Genomic DNA, 20,220 nt, shown 5'->3' with positions numbered 1-20,220 from the left:
GTCATTTTAAATGTTTACATCATTTTTGCAGACACTCTTATCCCGAGCAACTTTCACCTAGTCAGCATGGGATTCGTAACTCCAACCCTTTGGTTACCGGCCCAACTCTCTTAAACACTTAAACATTTTTGGCCCGTTTCAATTTTTCAATTGTAGTCAAGGTTCTAAATTAAACATTTTCATTGGTACCACTGGTGCTCCAAACTTAAAAAAAGTTATCCAGGAGCAATAATTGTTTAATTGATTGAGATATAGCATATTTGGCCTAAATTAATTCTATCTATTTTTGAAGCACACGTGCTCTAAAAATGATTAGAAACTGGGTGGTTCGATCCCTGAATGCTACGGGTACCACAGGTACGACAAAACATTTATTTTTACTGCTCTAATTACTTTGGTAACCAGTTTATAATAGCAATAAGGCACCTCGGGCCAATATACCACGGCTAAAGGCTGTGTCCAGGCACTGTGTCGTGCATAAGAACATTGTACACTCTTTAAGAGTGTCAGGTTTGTGAGTGACAACATGCAAGAAATCAGTCATTCATTCATTGCTATGATCATTGATCTTCTAAAGAAGCTATCCCTTTTTAATTTCTTTCTGTGCCCCCAAATGTTTAGATACACTGATAAAGTAACCAGCTTGATAGCTAATGAGGTCGTTTTTGAACAGGGCCTAAAAATAGTCCACCAGCCACTGTGGCAGGTAGATGAAAGAATCTACCAGCCACTCAGAATTTTTACCAGCCAATACATTTATTTGCCATAATAAAAAAAGGTTTCCAGGTTTCGGATTTTCCCCATTTTTGTTAGGTTTTCACTCTCAAAATCACACATTAGAAATAGAAACACAACAAACTTTAATGTTCTAAGTCCACAACAATGCTTAAACCAGATCAGAAGACCAAATAGGGCTAACTTCTGTATACCACCCCTACCTTGTCACGACACAACTGATTGGCTCAAACGCATTGTTAAGAAGTAAAGAAATTCCACAAATTAACTTTTAACAAGGCACACCTATTAATTTAAATGCATTCCAGGTGACTGCCTTATGAAGCTGGTTGAGAGAATGCCAAGAGTGTGCAAGGTTTTCATCAAGGTGGTGACTTTGAAAATATTTATTGATTTGTTAAACACTTCTTTGGTTACTACATGATTCCATATGTGTTATTTCATAGTTTTGATGTCTTCACTCTTATTCTATAATGTAGAAAATAGTAAAAACTGAGAAAAACCCTTGAACGAGTTGGTGTGTCCAAACTTTTGACTGGTACTGTGTGTGTGTGTGTGTGTGTGTGTGTGTGTGTGTGTGTGTGTGGTGTGTGTGTGTGTGTGTGTGTGTGTGTGTGTCGTGTGTGTGTGTGTGTGTGTGTGTGTGTGTGTGTGTGTGTGTATATATTCTTAAAGGTCAAGACTTGGCTGACCTTTCCCGCTTTATCCATGTGGTAATTGAGATGTTATACCAGCAGAGAAACAGCAACACACGACACTCACGTCTCTAATCAGCAGAAAATATCCTGTATATCCCTCACTCTCTCCCTCTGAAGTACCTGTTTGAACTGGTCCCACCTGATCTTGCCTCCTCCTGACTACCTTCCAATTTTAAGAAATGTATTTTCATTGTTAGTGTGGCCACTTGAGTATCTGGTCAATAAAATGGATAATCTGTGACTGTGCCCAGAAAAGCAAGCTGGGGAGCTCTGAAGCTGTTGCCGCTTGGAAGACAGACAGGAAGACACAGTCATTAAGGCAAAACAGGTGGGATTTAACCGACTAAACTCATTTACAGACAGAGACAAAATTAGGTGGATCTGGGGGATCGTTTCACTGCTTCCTCTGCTTACTTTGAATTCAATGCTCAGTGAGGTTGTCACCCAACAAACCGGGAATATTCCCAGAACATTAACTAAGATTCCCATTAAGTTATAGTTAGGGTTTTAGCTAACATTGGGATGATAACATTCAAAGAATGTTTTGATAACAAAATCTTATTTCTTTAGGTTTTATAAAAAATCTCCTCAGAATGTTCTCCTGACATTTGTTAGATTGTGGCAAATCAAGCTTCGCCCCAGCAGTCTCCGGTGGGTTTAGGTCAGGTTGCCATTGCCCTGGCCTGCAGCTTTACACTGCTCCAGAGTATGCCCACTGAGTCCCAGTGGTATCTATTTCACAGTAAAACGAGTCCTATATCGACATAACCTGAAAGGCCGCTCAGCAAGGAAGAAGGCACTGCCCGACGACGGTTTGCAACTTCACATGGGGACAAAAGATCGTACTTTTTGGAGAAATGTCCTCTGGTCTGATGAAACAAAAATAGAACTGTTTGGTCATAATGACCATCGTTATGTTTGGAGGAAAAAGGGGGATGTTTGCAAGCTGAAGAACACCATCCCAACCGTGAAGCACGGGGGTGGCAGCATCATGTTGTGGGGATGTGTTGCTGCAGGAGGGACTGGTGCACTTCACAAAATAGATGGCATCATGAGGCTGGACAATTATGTAGATATTTAACATCTCAAGACATCAGTCAGGAAGTTAAAGCTTGATCACAAATGGGTTTTCCAAATGGACAATGACCCCAAGCATACTTCCAAAGTTGTGGCAAAATGGCTTAAGGACAACAAAGTCAAGGTATTGGAGTGGCCATCACAAAGCCCTGACCTCCACCCTATAAAAAATGAAAAAGCGTGAGCGAGCAAGGAGGCCTACAAACCTGATTCAGTTACACCAGCTCTGTCAGGAGAAATGGGCCAAAATGCACTTAACTTATTGTGGGAAGCTTGTGGAAGGCTACCCGAAACGTTTGACCCAAGTTAAACAATTTAATGCTACCAAATACTAATTGAGTGTATGTAAACTTCTGACCCACTGTGAATGTGATGAAAGAAATAAAAGCTGAAATAAATCATTCTCTCTACTATTATTCTGACGTTTCACATTCTAACCTGTTAGGGACAGACGTTCCACTAGCAGAACGCCTCACCAATATCCAATGGTATAGAGTGGCGCAAATTACAAATACCTCAAAAATGCAAAAAGTTCAATTTTTCAAACATATGACTATTTTACACCATTTTAAAGACAAGACTCTCCTTTATCTAACCACATTGTCCGATTTCAAAAAGGCTTTACAACGAAAGCAAAACATTAGATTATGTCAGGAGACTACCCAACCAGAAATAATCACACACCCATTTTTCAAGCTAGCATTTATGTCACAAAAACCAACACCACAGCTAAATGCAGCACTAACCTTTGATGATCTTCATCAGATGACACTCCTAGGACATTATGTTATACAATACATGCATGTTTTGTTCAATCAAGTTCATATTTATATAAAAAAACTGCTTTTTACATTAGCATGTTTTGTTCAGAACTAGCATACCCACTGAAAACTTCCGGTGAATTTACTAAATTATTCACGATAAACGTTGACAAAAAAAAAAATATATATTTTAAGAATTATAGATACAGAACTCCTTTATGCAATTGCGGTGTTCGATTTTAAAATAGCTTTTCGGTGAAAGCACATTTTGCAATATTCTGAGTAGATAGCCCGGCCATCATGGCTAGCTATTTTGACACCCACCAAGTTTGGCACTCACCAAACTCAGATTTACTATAAGAAAAATTTGATTACCTTTGCTGTTCTTCGTCAGAATGCACTCCCAGGACTTCTACTTCAACAACCAATGTTGTTTTGGTTCCAAATAATCCATAGTTATATTCAAATACCTCCGTTTTGTTCGTGCGTTCAAGACACTATCCGAAGGGTGACGAGCCGGTGCGTTTCGTGACAAAAAAATTACTTCGAAGCATGTCAAACGCTGTTTAAAATCAATTTTTATGCGATTTTTCTCGTAAAATAGCGATAATATTCCAACCGGGAGACCGTTGTATCCGTTCAAACACTGAAATAAGAAAATGGAGTCATCACATGCACGCGCGATCCAGTGTCATTGTTCTCAGAAGTACCACTCTCCAAAACCCCTACCACTCTCCAAAACGTTCTGGCGCCTTCTGAGAGCCAATGAAAGCCTTAGAAAATGTCACGTTACAGCAGAGATCCTGTATTTTCGATAAAGAGGCTACAGATATGAATATATGCATATTCTCGTTTCTGGGCAAGAGTAGTAACCAGTTTAAATCGGGTACGTTTTTTATCTGGCCGTGCAAATACTGCCCCCTAGCCCCAACAGGTTTTAACTCTACAGCATACAATGACATTCTAGACGATTCTGTGCTTCCAACTTTGTGGTAAGAGTTTGGGGAAGGCCCTTTCCTGTTCCAGAATGCCTGTTTCAGAATGCCAATGCCCCCGTGCACAGAGAACGGTCCATACAGAAATGGTTTGTCGAGATCGATATGGAAGAACTTGACTGGCCTCCACAAAGCCCTGCCCTCAACCCCATCGAATACCTTTGAGATTAAATTTAACACCAACTGCAAGCCAGGCCTAATCGGCCAACATCAGTGCCTGATCTTACTAAAGCTCTTGTGGCTGAATGGAAGCAAGTCCCGCAGCAATGTTCCAACATCTAGTGGAAAGCCTTTCCAGAAGAGTGGAGGCTGTTATAGCAGCAAAGGGGGATCATCTCCATTTTGATGTCCATGATTTTGGAATGAGATTTTCAACAAGCAGGTGTCCACATACTTTGGTCAAGTAGTGTATTTTAAAAGGTCAATAGCTTGACATTTCAATTACTTAAAAACCTCAAACTGCTTTTAAATTGTGAAATTTCATATACAAACATTGAACGCTTTTAATGAGACAACTAAAATATATATTGTCCCATTTACATTGTGTAATTTGTTGACAGTCTCTTACTAGCCCCAGGGATAGGCTATCCAATGTCAAACCAACTTTGCCACAGTCCCACACGAGGGTAATTGGCAAAAGAAGTTGTCTAACACTAGCTTGCCTAGGTGACTTCAAGACACAAGACCTAGTTAAGCTGTTTCAAGTTATCTAAAAGGGTGTGTGACTGTAACTGTGTACTGTTTTGACAGAGTGAATGCCCAAACGCTTGCCACGTGCAAACACACAAACACAAGACACACTCACATTAAGCCACCCCTCAAGACTTTGTTTGGCTTCGGTCATGGCCGCTGCATCTCTTAATGACCAAGGCAAAACAAAACGAGGCCAATAATTAAGCATAAAATCTACATTTTAGATAATCTTTTTAGTAATATTGACAACATAGTAACTGTTTGTGTTGACCTGACAATCAAAATGGATGTGTCTTGAGTGTAATTCTATAGTCAGTGCATGGCTAAGACCGAAATGCATGTACTGTACTTGAAGCAGTACGTACCGCACACAGCCATGGCGGGAGGCCCTTGCCATATTATGATGAACGAGAGCAGTTCAGCTCGAGGAGGTAGTGATGGCAGAGCCAGGTCGGGGGAACCGAGGGGGGAGGGTTTTTTAGGAGATTATTAAAGAGACAGAGATGAAAGTTAGCCATTTTTTTTACAATGTCCCATAATGCCTGTGGAACGATACATGGAGGAAAAGGGGATTATCTGTCTTTTTGGCGAGCCGGCAAGAGCTGGCAAGCCGGCATGATGCGGGGAACAAATGTGGCCTGTCATCATAATTAAGAAACATGCAGTTGGCTCTCAACTTGATATTCAGATGAGCTAGTCCCAAACAGAGTCCTCTATGTATTTTCCAGAGATGGATAGATTATGTATCTGGAACAGAAAGGCGCTGTTCTTTCAGTAGCTGCTCGGTGGTAAGTAATACAAAGGACCAACTTTAAAGGAAGTTGTCTAAATTAGTGGCATTATGTTGGAAGAAAGGGCCAGCCCTACTTAATTCTTCATTTTAAAAGACAACTGATTGACCATCTTGAGCCAAAGCAGAAAATGTTTTGATATCATAAGCTCGTTCCAGTTTTTAACTCTGCAAGACATTTAATATAGAACAAAATGCCCACTACTCTAGCAGTGGCTTCACTGCTAGAAGAAAAGGTGTGATATAGAACCAAAAAGGGTTCTAGGGCTAGCTTCATATATGGCCCTGCAAAAGGCTCTATCTAGACCTGCAAAGCACCCTTTTTAGCAGTATACTATAACCCATTGGTTAGTTGATGACTATGGACACTGGTATCTTGAAGGACAATTAATTAAGTTTATTTATTAAGTCCTTTTTACAGCAGTTGTCACAAAGTGTTTATACAGAAAGCCAGCCTAAAACCCCAACGAGCAAGCAATGCAGCTATAGAAGCACGGTGGCTAACAGATCCGGGACAAGGTAGCAAGTTTGCTGGGTGTCCTTTGTGTGGTGGACCATTCTTGACACACCAGCGCGTTGCATTTCTTCACTAATTGAAGTGGATTTAACAAGTGACATCAATAAGGGATCATAGCTTTCACCTGGTCAGTCTATGTCATGGAAAGAGCAGGTGCCCTTAATGTTTGTACACTCAGTGAATAGTGGTTACAGAGGTTTGTGATTGCAGCAGAGGCGGGGCGAAATAAGGCTGGGGGTTGTGGGTAATGGAGATCAATAAAATGTAATAGACTCTCCACGCTCCGGTGGTGTGGTGATCATAGACTTGACCTCTGTGTCCTGCTGGATGGTAGAACACCATTGGTATGATTTTTTACAGTACTAGGGGATGATGTGCTATCAATGGATATCCCGCTAGTTATTTTACAGAATTGGTAACTAAATGTTACCTAATGCTGCTTGATTTAATGAATTCCAAATAAATAAACAAGTCATTCTTGTGTAATTGTCATTTTACCATGCAATTTCTAAGTAAATTGCCAGTAATTTCTGTAAGATAAAGACAAATCAGTTTGTACAGATAATGTGCACCAGAGTGCATATGGCCCAGTACATCACTGGGGCCAAGCCTCCCGCCATCCAGGAGCAGGCAGTGCTGCTACTCGCTGTTTATTATCTATGCATAGTCACTTTACCCTACATGTACATATTACCTCAATAACCTCGACTAACCTGTAGCCCCGCACATTGACTTGGTACGTACCCCCTGTATATAGCTTAGTTATTGTTTGTTTATTGTTGCTCTTTTATTTTTTACTTTAGTTAATTTAGTAAATATTCTTAAATTGGAGTTGTATATTTTTTTTGCTTTACAATTATATTTCATAAAACTGTATTGTTGGTTAAGGGCTTGTAAGTAAGCATTTCACGGTAAGGTCTACACCTATTGTATTCGGCGCATGTGAAAAATGAAATGTTATTTAATTTGACTTGTCTTTTACTCAGACAAGTTACAGTACATTGGTCTACTAACTTAGTTTTTTTCATTTCTGATCATGGTCAAACATTTTGTGGCTTTAATTATTGGATTTGTGAGAAATTCCAGATGGAATGCTCATGAAATTCTAATATAGACATCCGACAGATAGGTCACAGTCCCTTTAATGGACAAAATGTCACAGTTGCTCAAAGAGTATGTTCACATGTGAGTGACAGAGGCAGGTATGATATAACTTGGCTATTAACATTTGAATGGATCTCACGTGGATATGACAAGGATTCCGACAATAGTCTGATGCAGTCGCACAACCGACACTGACATTGTGTTCTTGAGAGCTATTCCTCAAACTTTTTTAATGGAGAATTTCAATGGTTTAGAACACTATTAACCACATTGGTTTCCACTGCTGGTAACAATACCATGAAATTGCAATCACTATATCAGCATTTTGATAGTGACTCAATAATCATACGTTTTTTTTAACCTTTTTTGTACGGTTGGTTCGTTGTATAATTTCTTGAGGAACGTCAAACCTCTTACAATCAGATTGGCTATTTCTACCTTGCCTTTTCTCTGCTGCTGATTGGGGAACAGACCAATCAGGGACTGGGATTTATACCTGGCCCTTGCAGCTGATTATTGGAAAGAGTGTTATTCTTTTTCCCACTGCACCCTAGTCTGTGTGGGTTTTAACCAGAAGTTCATTATGCAGTCCCATATCATCATACCCCTCCTCACAGGCCCAATTCACAGTCTTGGCAAAGTCTAGTACTTAATGTCCAGAGTAGCAATACCTAATCAACATCCCTTTTACCTGGGAGATGTATTTCTAGGTTAGAAATTGAGGGGGAAAAGATCAAGGCACTTGTGAGCTTTATGATCTAAGGCCTTGGAGTAGGTTGAGGTGGTTGGTCTGTCCATATGCTTTATTGGGTTGAGCTGGTGGTATGAAAGCCCCGGATCCAATGTACTTACCCACCTAGGGATGGAGGAAGATGGGAAGGAGTTGGATTTAAGCACCCCCAACCTTTCCCACCACCACCACTATATCCAACTCTATTGGTCTTGAGGTAAGAGTGCCCCCTATTGGACAAACCAACGCCATGCAACTTCAGATCAGATTGGGGTTATCCAGCCAAGTATTCACCAAGCTTAAACCTGGGCCATGTTCATTAGGGCACAAAACTACAAATGTTTAAAATGTTTAACAACGGAAATGAAAATGAGCGTTTCTTATTGGACAAGTACAGGTAGTCCCCATCTGTCTCAGTTTGTTTTCTTCGGTTTGTGGTTCCTAATGAACACAACCCTGCTTATCTCCAACTGTTTGGAAATTAAGAGAACTGTGCAAAGGTATGGTAAGCAAAGAATGTCACTAATTTGTTATTTGTCTGTTTCTCTCCTCAGCCAATGGTGAATTTCCTCCAACGGTAACCGACACCACTAAACTGCCATTGAAACCAAACAATCAGAACATTAAAACAACCACCCCGTCCAATGGAAACTCAAGAACATTGTCAGACCTTCCTACTCCAACTGACTGTAAGTGTCCATCTGTTGTCGTACAGTTGTGAGTGTCTCAGGCATAGGCGCTGTATTTGTAATATACAGAAAAGGCAGTCTGAGAGGGAAAATTATACATTTTTATCTCTGAATCTCAAGTTTGAACAATGTTTTCCACTCCCACACATAAAGACCCTCTCTCCATTCTCCTCTCGTGACACGCACACTAACACACAACCTAACACACACACACCCACACACAGTTACCCAGGCAGTCTATTGACACTCACTCCACACATATTATGAAAAGGCACAGTGCTTTACCTCAAACAAAGTAAGTGTGCCACCTACCGGATTCATCCATAACTACGTGTGTAACGGTAGGTCTCATTTATGGATCAAATGGAGCAGGACAGACGGTTTTGAAGTGCTAAACACTCCAATTTGCCTCCAGAGAATGTCAATGTAGCTCGTTTCACCGAGTTGACATTTTCCACCTTAGATTCTTCCAACCTCTACTGCATAAACTAACACTGTAAGCTGGAATTGGCTCCTTTTAGAGAACTAGAGAAATTTTACACAGCACGCAACAATGATTGACGTTTTCCAGGAGTATAATCAAGGTAATCATGTATTTTGTCTCGTTGGTTTATCTTCGAGACTTACAGTTCCTGTCAAAAGTTTGGACAAACCTACTCATTCAAGGGTCCTTCTTTAATTTGACTATTTTCTACATTGCAGAATAATAGTGAATACATCAAAACTATGAAATAACATATGGAATCATGTAGTAACCAAAAAAGTGTAAAACAAATCAATATATACTGCTAAAAAAATAAAGGGAACACTTAAACAACACATCCTAGATCTGAATGAAATAAATAATCTTATTAAATACTTTTTTCTTTACATAGTTGAATGTGCTGACAACAAAATCACACAAAAATAATCAATGGAAATCCAATTTATCAACCCATGGAGGTCTGGATTTGGAGTCACACTCAAAATTAAAGTGGAAAACCACACTACAGGCTGATCCAACTTTGATGTAATGTCCTTAAAACAAGTCAAAATGAGGCTCAGTGGTGTGTGTGGCCTCCACGTGCCTGTATGACCTCCCTACAACGCCTGGGCATGCTCCTGATGAGGTGGCGGATGGTCTCCTGAGGGATCTCCTCCCAGACCTGGACTAAAGCATCCGCCAACTCCTGGACAGTCTGTGGTGCAACGTGGCGTTGGTGGATGGAGCGAGACATGATGTCCCAGATGTGCTCAATTGGATTCAGGTCTGGGGAACGGGCGGGCCAGTCCATAGCATCAATGCCTTCCTCTTGCAGGAACTGCTGACACACTCCAGCCACATGAGGTCCAGCATTGTCTTGCATTAGGAGGAACCAGCATATGGTCTCACAAGGGGTCTGAGGATCTCATCTCGGTACCTAATGGCAGTCAGGCTACCTCTGGCGAGCACATGGAGGGCTGTGCGTCCCCCCAAAGAAATGCCACCCCACACCATGACTGACCCACCGCCAAACCGGTCATGGTGGAGGATGTTGCATTCAGCAGAATGTTCTCCACGGCGTCTCCAGACTGTCACGTCTGTCACATGTGCTCAATGTGAACCTGTTTTCATCTGTGAAGAGCACAGGGCGCCAGTGGTGTTCTCTGGCAAATGCCAAACGTCCTGCACGGTGTTGGGCTGTAAGCACAACCCCCACCTGTGGACGTCGGGCCCTCATACCACCTTCATGGAGTCTGTTTCTGACCGTTTGAGCAGACACATGCACATTTGTGGCCTGCTGGAGGTCATTTTGCAGGGCTCTGGCAGTGCTCCTCCTTGCACAAAGGCGGAGGTAGCGGTCCTGCTGCTGGGTTGTTGCCCTCCTACGGCCTCCTCCACGTCTCCTGATGTACTGGCCTGTCTCCTGGTAGCGCCTCCATGCTCTGGACACTACGCTGACAGACACAGCAAACCTTCTTGCCACAGCTCGCATTGATGTGCCATCCTGGATGAGCTGCACTACCTGAGCCAATTGTGTGGGTTGTAGACTCAGTTTCATGCTACCACTAGAGTGAAAGCACCGCCAGCATTCAAAAGTGACCCAAACATCAGCCAGGAAGCATAGGAACTGAGAAGTGGTCTGTGGTCCCCACCTGCAGAACCACTCCTTTATTGGGGGTGTCTTGCTAATTGCGTATAATTTCCACCTGTTGTCTATTCCATTTGCACAACAGCATGTGAAATTTATTGTCAATCAGTGTTGCTTCCTAAGTGGACAGTTTGATTTCACAGAAGTGTGATTGACTTGGAGTTACATTGTGTTGTTTAAGTGTTCCCTTTATTTTTTTGAGCAGTATATATTTTGATTTATTTAACACTTTTTTGGTTACTACCTGATTCCATATGTGTTATTTCATAGTTTTGATGTCTTCACTATTATTCTACAATGTTGAAAATAGTAAAAATAAAGAAAAACCTTAGAATGAGTAGGTGTGTCCAAACTTTTGACTGGTACTGTATCTTAAGCCTATTGTGCCACCACTGACCAAATAAATACCTATCTGGTGGCTGATGCCAGTGTCCTTGTACTCTGGAAATCTCAGAGTAATTGCATTTCTTCTCCAAACAACAAGATCTGGTTTATGACGTTAATGTCGGTCAAACAGATCTTATGTTACTGTGAGGGGATTTTTTATTGGTGGTCAAGATCCGAGAAACAGTGATGCATCTATAATATAAGAGCTGTGTCCTTTAAATAATGCAATAACAAGAGACCTCAAACACAGGTCACCTAGCCAAAACAGCACACAAATATGCTCATGGACCTGAAACATCATCTAAGTTTATTCAATAATGAGTGTTGATCATATGTTGATAATAGTGATTTTGAGAGGTCTCCTTGGAACATGGGTATAGATTTCCAAAACTGGCTGGATCTTCACCAGGAGATTGTATACTAAGCATTCACATCATGGTGTTTCAATAACAATGGCTAACATATCTTATGTGCTAAAAAAAGCAGGACTCTTTCTGATTTTGGGATCACCCTTCTTTCGGGCCCTTGGAATTGGATTATCATAGATATTCGCCCAGGATATTAATAAGTGGACTTGAATTTATGTCTTGGACTTCTGATAGGCGACCCTGAGGAGCGCTTTAATATTCACTCATGGTGTGTGTGTGTCAGTCTGACGTGGCTCTCCTCCCTCCTCAACATGCTCAATGAACCCTGGGAAACATCCATTTCTTTTCTCTCCCTCCTCCATCTCTCCTTATCACTCTTTCCCCACCTCTTTCGCACAACTCCTCCTCTCTTCGGCCAATGCCCTCTGTCATCATTGCTCTTTTCTTCAACATTTTCTCTCGCCTTCCTTTTTTAATGTTCCATCTCGTTCTCTCTCTTTTTCTCAGACTTTCTTTGCTCTTTCTCTAGCTAACCTTTCTCCCTTTCAGCCCCTCACTCATTTTCAGTGTCCTGTCTCTTGCTCAGTTTTTTTAGGTTCCTTTCTTTTCCAACTCTTTTCCACTCATCTCCCCAGGTCTCACCCTCTTTCTCCGCTTCTTTATCTCGTCACTCTTTCTCAACGCCGTCCATCTGTATCGATCTGCTGCCTAAATTCTCTCCACACCTTTTTTTCTCATTAGTGTAAAACTCAACCCTACAATGAGGTGTGCACTCAGACAGTATGTGTGTCTAAAATGGCACCTTATTCACTACAGTTCCCTGTGGCTCATTTGGTAGAGCATGGTGTTTGCAATGCCAGCATGGTGTGTGCAATGCCAGGGTTGTGGGTTTGAATCCCACGGGGGGCCAGTTCAAAAAAATAAAAATAAATGAAATGTATGCATTCACTACTGTAAGTCGCTCTGGATAAGAGTGTCTGCTAAATGACTAAAATGTACAGTATATAGTGCACATATAGCTCTGGTCAAAAGTAGTGCACTCTATAGGAAATAGGCTGCCATTTCAGATGCAACCAGTCTCTCACTGCTGACTCATCGTTTCTATGAGGGGAAACAACATAGCTCTCTATCTGACTCTCCATTGATGCGCTCACTTCACTTTCGCTGCCTAACGGGAAAAAGAAATGTCGCTAACCTCAGTGTGTGTGTGTGTGTGTGTGTGTGTGTGTGTGTGTGTGTGTGTGTGTGTGTGTGTGTGTGTGTGTGTGTGTGTGTGGTCTCGTTTGAGAGAAAGTGTGTATGCCCCCCAAAAATTGCAAGGACAGAGGAAGAAGAGACCGAGTGATATTCATCATAACATAGCCTAGAATGAAATACTTGAGGGACATGGAATCACCTCAAAATTAAAGTTGACCACTTTTGCATAATTAGTGAGACATAATACAATAACACTCTTATACAGTACATGTGTAGTAACTTTGATTATTACAAAAGCAACATTGTTGTTATATAGGACTTTGGAAATGTCTTTATAATTGCATAATAATAATTTATTACATAAGTGGAATAAGGAATAGTCACTATTCCTTTTGTACAGTAGTTACAAAAACTCATTGCCATGCAATTAAAATGCAATGACTAATATTATGTAACAACATGCTAATAAAATGTTGCTCCAAAAGTAATTACAGTTTTATTACACAGGCACCAGAGCAGTTTAATGTTAAGTGTTACTGAGAATGCTAACAGTAACAGAATATGTGTATTAAGTGTCGAACGGAAACTAAATATCCTTGAATCAACAATAGCCAAGGTAGGTGGAAAATCATGTTAGTTTGTATTCTGTGTAAACTTTCCCTTTAAAGATGGTATACAATGTGTTTGAAACAAGATCACTTACCCTCAGATCGACAATGATGTTAAAAGATGTTTTCGCTAAGCATCCAGCTTGCTGTTTGCAAATGGCTTTGAATTTCTCTGCAGTATTTTCAGGTATCATAAAATGCATTGCAGATTTCGATTTGAAAAGAGTCATACAGTAGTTGAGCGGCACAATTTATTTATACTTATCTGTACAAAATTGGTTAATTGGTTTGACTTTATTATGTACACCTTGGGAAATGGACATTTAGGAGAATTGACATTTACAGAATGTTCAGCTAGAAATGTATTCTGTAGATCAAATAGGACTGTCGGATAGATCGAAATAGTATAGATGAAAACCTACAGGACGGTAGCTCTTCAGGAACAGGGTTACAGAGTCCCATTTTAGGGGCGGGGAACTATTGGGACAAATTCACTTGTATGTGTATTAAAGTAGTAAAAGGTTAAGTATTCCGCTCCCACATTCATAGCATGCAATGACTTCATCAAGCTTGTGACTACACATTTGTTGGATGCATTTGCTGTTTGTTTTGTTTGTGTTTCAGATAATTCTGTGCCTAGTAGAAATGAATAAAGGTTACATTTTTTCTTTATTTAATTAGGCAAGTCAGTTAAGAACAAATTCTTATTTTCAATGACGGCCTAGGAACAGTGTGTTAAGTAAAAAATAAAAGTAACAAAAAATTAAAGAGCAGTAGTAAAATAACAGTAACAAGGCTATATACAGGGGGTACCAGTACAGAATGAATGTGCGGGGGCACCGGTTAGTCAAGGTTATTGAGGTAATATGCACATGTAGTATGTTGAGACTAGTATGTTTATTTCTTGCTTACTGCACTCATTTTACTTGAGTATGTTCGAAATTGTATATAGAACAATTAGTACACAGTGTGCAGTTTAAGTGGGTACACTGGGGGTTTCACAGCTTCTTCATCTGGTTTGGTGGCAAGAAGACCAGCTTAAGAATCCATTTCCTTCTACTGGATAGTTTAGAGTCCTTGCCCCTCTAACCTCAGATTCATGTCTGTGTTTGGGGCTGATGTTGACAGGTGGGGGAGATATCTAAATGACAATTTAGAGCCCAAGTCTGGAATTTATTCCAACGCAGATCTGGATACAACGAGAGACTTTTAAAAGCAATTGCACAGATGTTTGTGGAGATTGCTCTCACTGTAAACGCAGCAAATATTGACTCAAGCAGAAATCACCTTTACTGTAAATGTCACTCGCAGTACTGGTCGTTTATCTGTGTTTGTTTGAATCACAGCCCAAGTCTGTTGTCAGCAATGATGTCACTGGGTCCACAAGAGGGCATGTCTGCTTAGGGATTACAAATTGTGATTATTTGCAAAAATAAGTTATCAAATACATGTTATTAGCATTATTTGATAGATTATGGTATTTGCAACGTATCATTGATTTCAAAAATCTCAATGGGGAAAATTAATAGAATTGTTTTTCCTATAACTCCAAGATGGCAGTGTTATCAACAACAACCCTTCAGCTGACAGTGGTACCTCAACAACAGGCCTAAACCATTACAGTCACACCAAGAGTTCTAATTAATTGTTCTTCAATTCAGTGAAACACACTGGCTATACATACATGTTCAAATTCAAAATGGGTGACAATGTAAAACAGGACTGTAGTAGCATAATGACTTTCACTTGCCAACTTGTGATTGATCCACATAAATTAAATGAGTCTGAAGCAACTGCAAACACTAGCTGTGCTATATATCTTTCTTTACTGCCTAGTCAGTTCAAGCTTGGTTAAACCAGACTGAACACTCACTCACCATTGTTTCACTTCACATCAGTGAAACATAGCTAAATCAGTTTGAATGCCAGGCTAAATTCTACAAATTGAGGCACTCGACACCTTGAAACTGTCCCGGCTCCCTAGGCGCCGTTCCCATCGTTCCCCCAAATCAGGCTTTAGTGACTCAATCAGTGTTAAATCCAGTCACGTCCATCTGACAAAAGTAATCTCATGCTAATCTGGGCTGAAAATAACTCCTATTAGCAACAAACGGCTGGGATTACTCTGCAAATGAGGAGAAATGTTTGTCACCTGGCAAAGCGTGGCTGTCAGAAAAAAAACTTGTATCTCCAAAACTGAAACCCTTCAGGAACTGGGAAAAAAATGCCATATTACCATTCACCAAAATACAAAGACGAAACTTCAGAATACATTTGGAACACATGTTCTTGCTCCTAGTCATGACATTTTCAGAGTTGGGGAGACTAGGGGCAATTGTAAAATTGTTGTCTTTTACTCTGTTGCTCATAGACCACTTGAACTATGCCAGTAATTTTTTTAACATGCATCTGTCTCCTAATCATTCATATCATTTATAGGTCTGTACATAAGACGGTCGGATCACAATATTTGATTTTAATCCGAAAAGTCTGGCAATTACCTTAGGTCAAATGTAAGAAATAAAAAATAAACCAAATAAATGTACCTAACTTCATGTTATGAATTATCATATTATCATAGACATATGTATTGATGTTGCAAGAAATATAATTATGTCTATGTAAGTAACCTATATTTACAGTAACACCCCTGTTTGCGCATGGCCATTCGGTTCCTCTCAAAATATGTGAATAGTCTGATTGTGCCCAAATTATACCTGTTTACAACTTCCTTAGCACTCTACATGACACCAAGGCTATTTAAAGTTAGTTTTTGTGTAATTAATGTAAAATTTCTACAATCATAAATTTATTTTCATAATTTGTCTGCTTGGCTCAGGTTAATTTTGACATGTTACAATTGTGTTACAATTGCCCCCAACCCAGCAGCCATGACAAAATCTCATGTGCCTCGCATGAGATAACAATGAAATTCAATCATGTCAATGTTTAGCCAAAATATATTGATGAAAAGTATCCTATCCTAGTTTGAATTCTTGTACATTAATGCTCAGGACAGTATAAGTAAAAATACAGCCCGTGGAAAAAACTACTTTCACCCCTAAAAAACAAACATTTGTCCATAAAACATGCAAATAGTGAGATACTTGGCTGAAACTTTTCAAGCAGGGAGAGAACCCAAATGTAACCCGATTCAGGAAACTAGGCATATGTCGCAAGTCATGACTTTACAGGAGAGCCTTTTGAACATTATTGGCAGAAATGCCTTCTCGAACATGTGAACTTTCATGTGCCTTAATGTGAAACTTGTATGTCATCTGTAAATATGAATACAATTGTTCAATTGCAAGCCTAGTTGGTTTAGCCACAGAGAAAGGCAGCAACCTTCCTGCTAGCCATGATTGGATGAGTTAATAAGTGGGCTGGACATGCCAAGAGATGAGTTTGGTGCAGTGTAGCATCTTGTCTATAAAATGAGCTGCTCATAATGCGTAGATAATCCTTTCTACTGTAGTTTTTTTTGAAAGATATAACATTATCCATGGAGAACTGCAAATATGTTGCTACTGCTCTCAATAACATTGGTGCCCTGAATTTATCAGGCGCTATCGACAAAGGTCAGTGGGAAAAAGCTGTGATGGACTACTTTTTGGACGACAAATGCTCTCTCACTCTGAAAATAACACATTTTGAAATCAGTGAAACACAACGGGCCAAACAAGCTGTGCAAACTAAACGGAAACACAGGGTGTCTGATTAAAGGGGTTGCAGTCTGCCGTGAAGCTTTCATCTATGTATACAGGTAAGAATCTAGCTACAGATTCAGATATCATACGTTTCTAATTTTGTCAGAAAGTTGTTTTCATTGCAAGCTAAAGCTTGCTGTTAGCTAGCCAGATGGAGTTCGATGGCTGGCTTGCTAACTAACATTAAACCTAACGTTATTTGGTTAACTTTAGCTTGCTATGACAATCGGTTTGTATTGCTAGTAACATTACTCTATGGATTTGGATTATAGTTCATTTTTTAGCTAGCTACTCTAATCCATTAGTCATACAGTCATCAAAAAGAGAGCTAGCACAAGCAAGCAAAGGCAGCAGTGCAGTCAACTACATGCACCATTTCTTCACCAACTACGGAGTTGGGAAAACACATGTGGACCTGAATTGTGATAACTACAGTGGCCAAAACAAGAACAAGTTTGTGCTCTGGTATTGTGTCTGGTGAACCATTCACAAGCTCCACCACAATCTGGACATTCACTTCCTGATCACAGGCCACACCAAGTTTGCCCCCGACTGATGCTTTGGCCTCATCAAGCAGCGCTTCAGAAAGACCAGAGTGAACACTTTGTCTAAGATTGCTGGTGTTGTGAAGGACAGCACTGTGACAGGGGTCAACATCCCACAGCTGGTTGGACTGGAGGATGGTACGGTGTTAGTGGAAAGCTATGGCTGACAACAACACCTGACTCTGTACTTCGGGCCCGCTGCCACAGATCAAGCAGCACCAGAACTTCAGGTAAATATTTTTCTTTGTATGAGGTTATTCTTATCTAAACTTGGGAGGTGAATTGATTTTGTGCAGGGTTGTAATGTCTTCTGATTTTTTTGTTATTCCCTGTTTTACAGCTTCGATGCTCTGGAGCCTGGTGTTGTCGTCACCAAGGAGCGTTCTGACTGTCGGGACCAGGTTTCAGCTGCTGCACTACGCTGACATCCTTCCTCCCATAGTTGGTCTGCCTGTAAAAGCACCACCTGGACTGGACACAGCTAGACAAACTATCTTTTTGACAAGATCAGGGAGTTTTGCGACGAAGAGGCTATGGACATCACATGCCCTACACCAGAGTCAAGGACAGGACAGAAACAGGCTCTCCGAATGTAGATTCCCTTGTTCATGTGTGGTTTGGACGGAGCAGTCATCAGCACTATCTGCAGTGCCTCTATTCAAATGACTCTCTCCTAACACACGTTGCTACTACAATTTTTTTTGTATCCTGCTGCTCAGCCACTTTACCCCTGATTGTATGCATATAACTACCTCATCTATCACTGATATCGTTATTGATATTGTCCTTGTATATTTTATTTAAATTGACACAATCTATTTCTGATGTTGCCACTATGCAAGTAACCATTTGGCTGTAGAGTTTACACCTTCTGTAGAGACCATCCACTTAGCAAGACGTAGCAAAATATTGATATTTAAAATTAATATTGATGTGTGGTCGTAACATGATTTTGTGACATACCACAGCAATATCATGTGACCGTATCAAGTGTCCACCCCATAAATATATGGCGCATCACTCAGGTTTCAACTCAGTTTGCACGGCCTTAACTTATGTATGGAATACTATGTGATAAGTGCATGTGTAACAGTATATAAAGTAGGCTAATGTACTGGTGTGAAGGCATTTGGGCAGTGGTGTAAAGTACTTAAGTAAAAATACTGTAAAGTTCTACTTAAGTAGTTTTTTGTGGTATCTGTACATTACTTTACTATTTATATTTTTGGCAACTTTTACTTCACTACATTCATAAAGAAAATAATGTACTTTTTACTCCATATATTTTCCTTGACACCCAAAGTACTCGTTACGTTTTGACAGGAACATTGTCCAATCCACACACTTATCAATAGAACATCCCTGGTCATCCCTACTGCCTCTGATCTGGTAGACTTACCAAACACAAATGCTTCGTTTGTAAATTATGTCTGAGGTTTGGAGTGTGCCCCTGGCTCTCCGTCAATAAAAAAATAAAATAATACAATTGTGTTGTCTGGTTTGCTTAATATAAGGAATTTGAAATGGTTTATATTTTTACTTTTGATACTTAAGTACATTGTGCCCCTGGCTATCCGTCAATAAATAAATAAAAAATACAATTGTGCCGTCTGGTTTAATATAAGGAATTTGAAATGATTTATACTTTTACTCAAGTATGACAATTCAGTGCTTTTTCCACCACTGGATGTGGCTGGGGATTAAATCATTTATTTCACATGACCCATCAATTTAGACAAGTGTGCCTGGGTAAGCGTCATCTAATATTTATCAAATATTTTTTATCTGGACACTTTTGTTTACCTGGATTTTTCCTTATTGTAGGCTACTACCACTTTTAGTCTTAATCTTTACTACACTCCTCACTGTTCAGCACATGACCACACAAGTGAATCCTTAAAAAGATGCGTGGGGCGGCTTAAGAGGGTATGAACAATGCTGAATGCCTGTAGACAAAGGAGAGCTCTCTAGTAGGTACCAAAACATTCAAAGTCCCTTTTCTAAAAAGTGAGTTTACAACTGTATCAACTTTCAAAGTAGAAATACTTTTCCATTGTTCCTCAAAAATGCCATATATGCTATTCCATTTTGTAGCTCTCAGTCTCTACTTTTATCCAATGTAAAAAAAACTATTTCAAATTTTGCTACATATGACCGAATCCAGGTGGTGAGTCACAAATTGGAATGTACTAAGAGTTTCATCACTCTGGGTTAGTAAAATTCAATCTGGAGTGCCAGAGCGCTCTCAGGGCATTTGTAAATTCCGTGGGAGCATTCAGAGCGCGTACTGGAAGTTCTGGCTGAGGAGTAGGGTTGATCTGAGCTTTCTGACCTCAAAACGTTGGCTAGCTTGCGCACTGCTTCCAGACACAAATCAGAGAACACCGCACTCTGACCATTTTACTCGCCCTAGCGGAGTTGGTTAGGCTGTTTTCATGTTATCCAGAGTGTTTGTGACTGTAACAGTGCTGATGGCAACAATTAAATTACAGTGCCTTGCAAAAGTAT

General features: G+C 40.2%; 1 protein-coding gene across 1 annotated transcript in view; it reads left to right on the top strand.

The window, feature by feature from the left end:
• LOC106610598 (ALK tyrosine kinase receptor) overlaps positions 1-20,220 on the top strand; it is a 173,489-nt gene that overhangs the window by 43,661 nt on the left and 109,608 nt on the right. Inside the window, exon 7 of the mRNA XM_082955608.1 lies at positions 8,655-8,789. Coding sequence (XP_082811734.1) covers positions 8,655-8,789 — 135 coding nt within the window. The remainder of the gene's footprint in view (positions 1-8,654; positions 8,790-20,220) is intronic.

This window comes from Salmo salar, chromosome 09, assembly GCF_965601325.2.
Source record: "Salmo salar chromosome 09, fSalSal1, whole genome shotgun sequence".
Classification (NCBI taxonomy): domain Eukaryota; kingdom Metazoa; phylum Chordata; class Actinopteri; order Salmoniformes; family Salmonidae; genus Salmo; species Salmo salar.
This window is presented reverse-complemented; position numbering and strand designations above follow the sequence as displayed.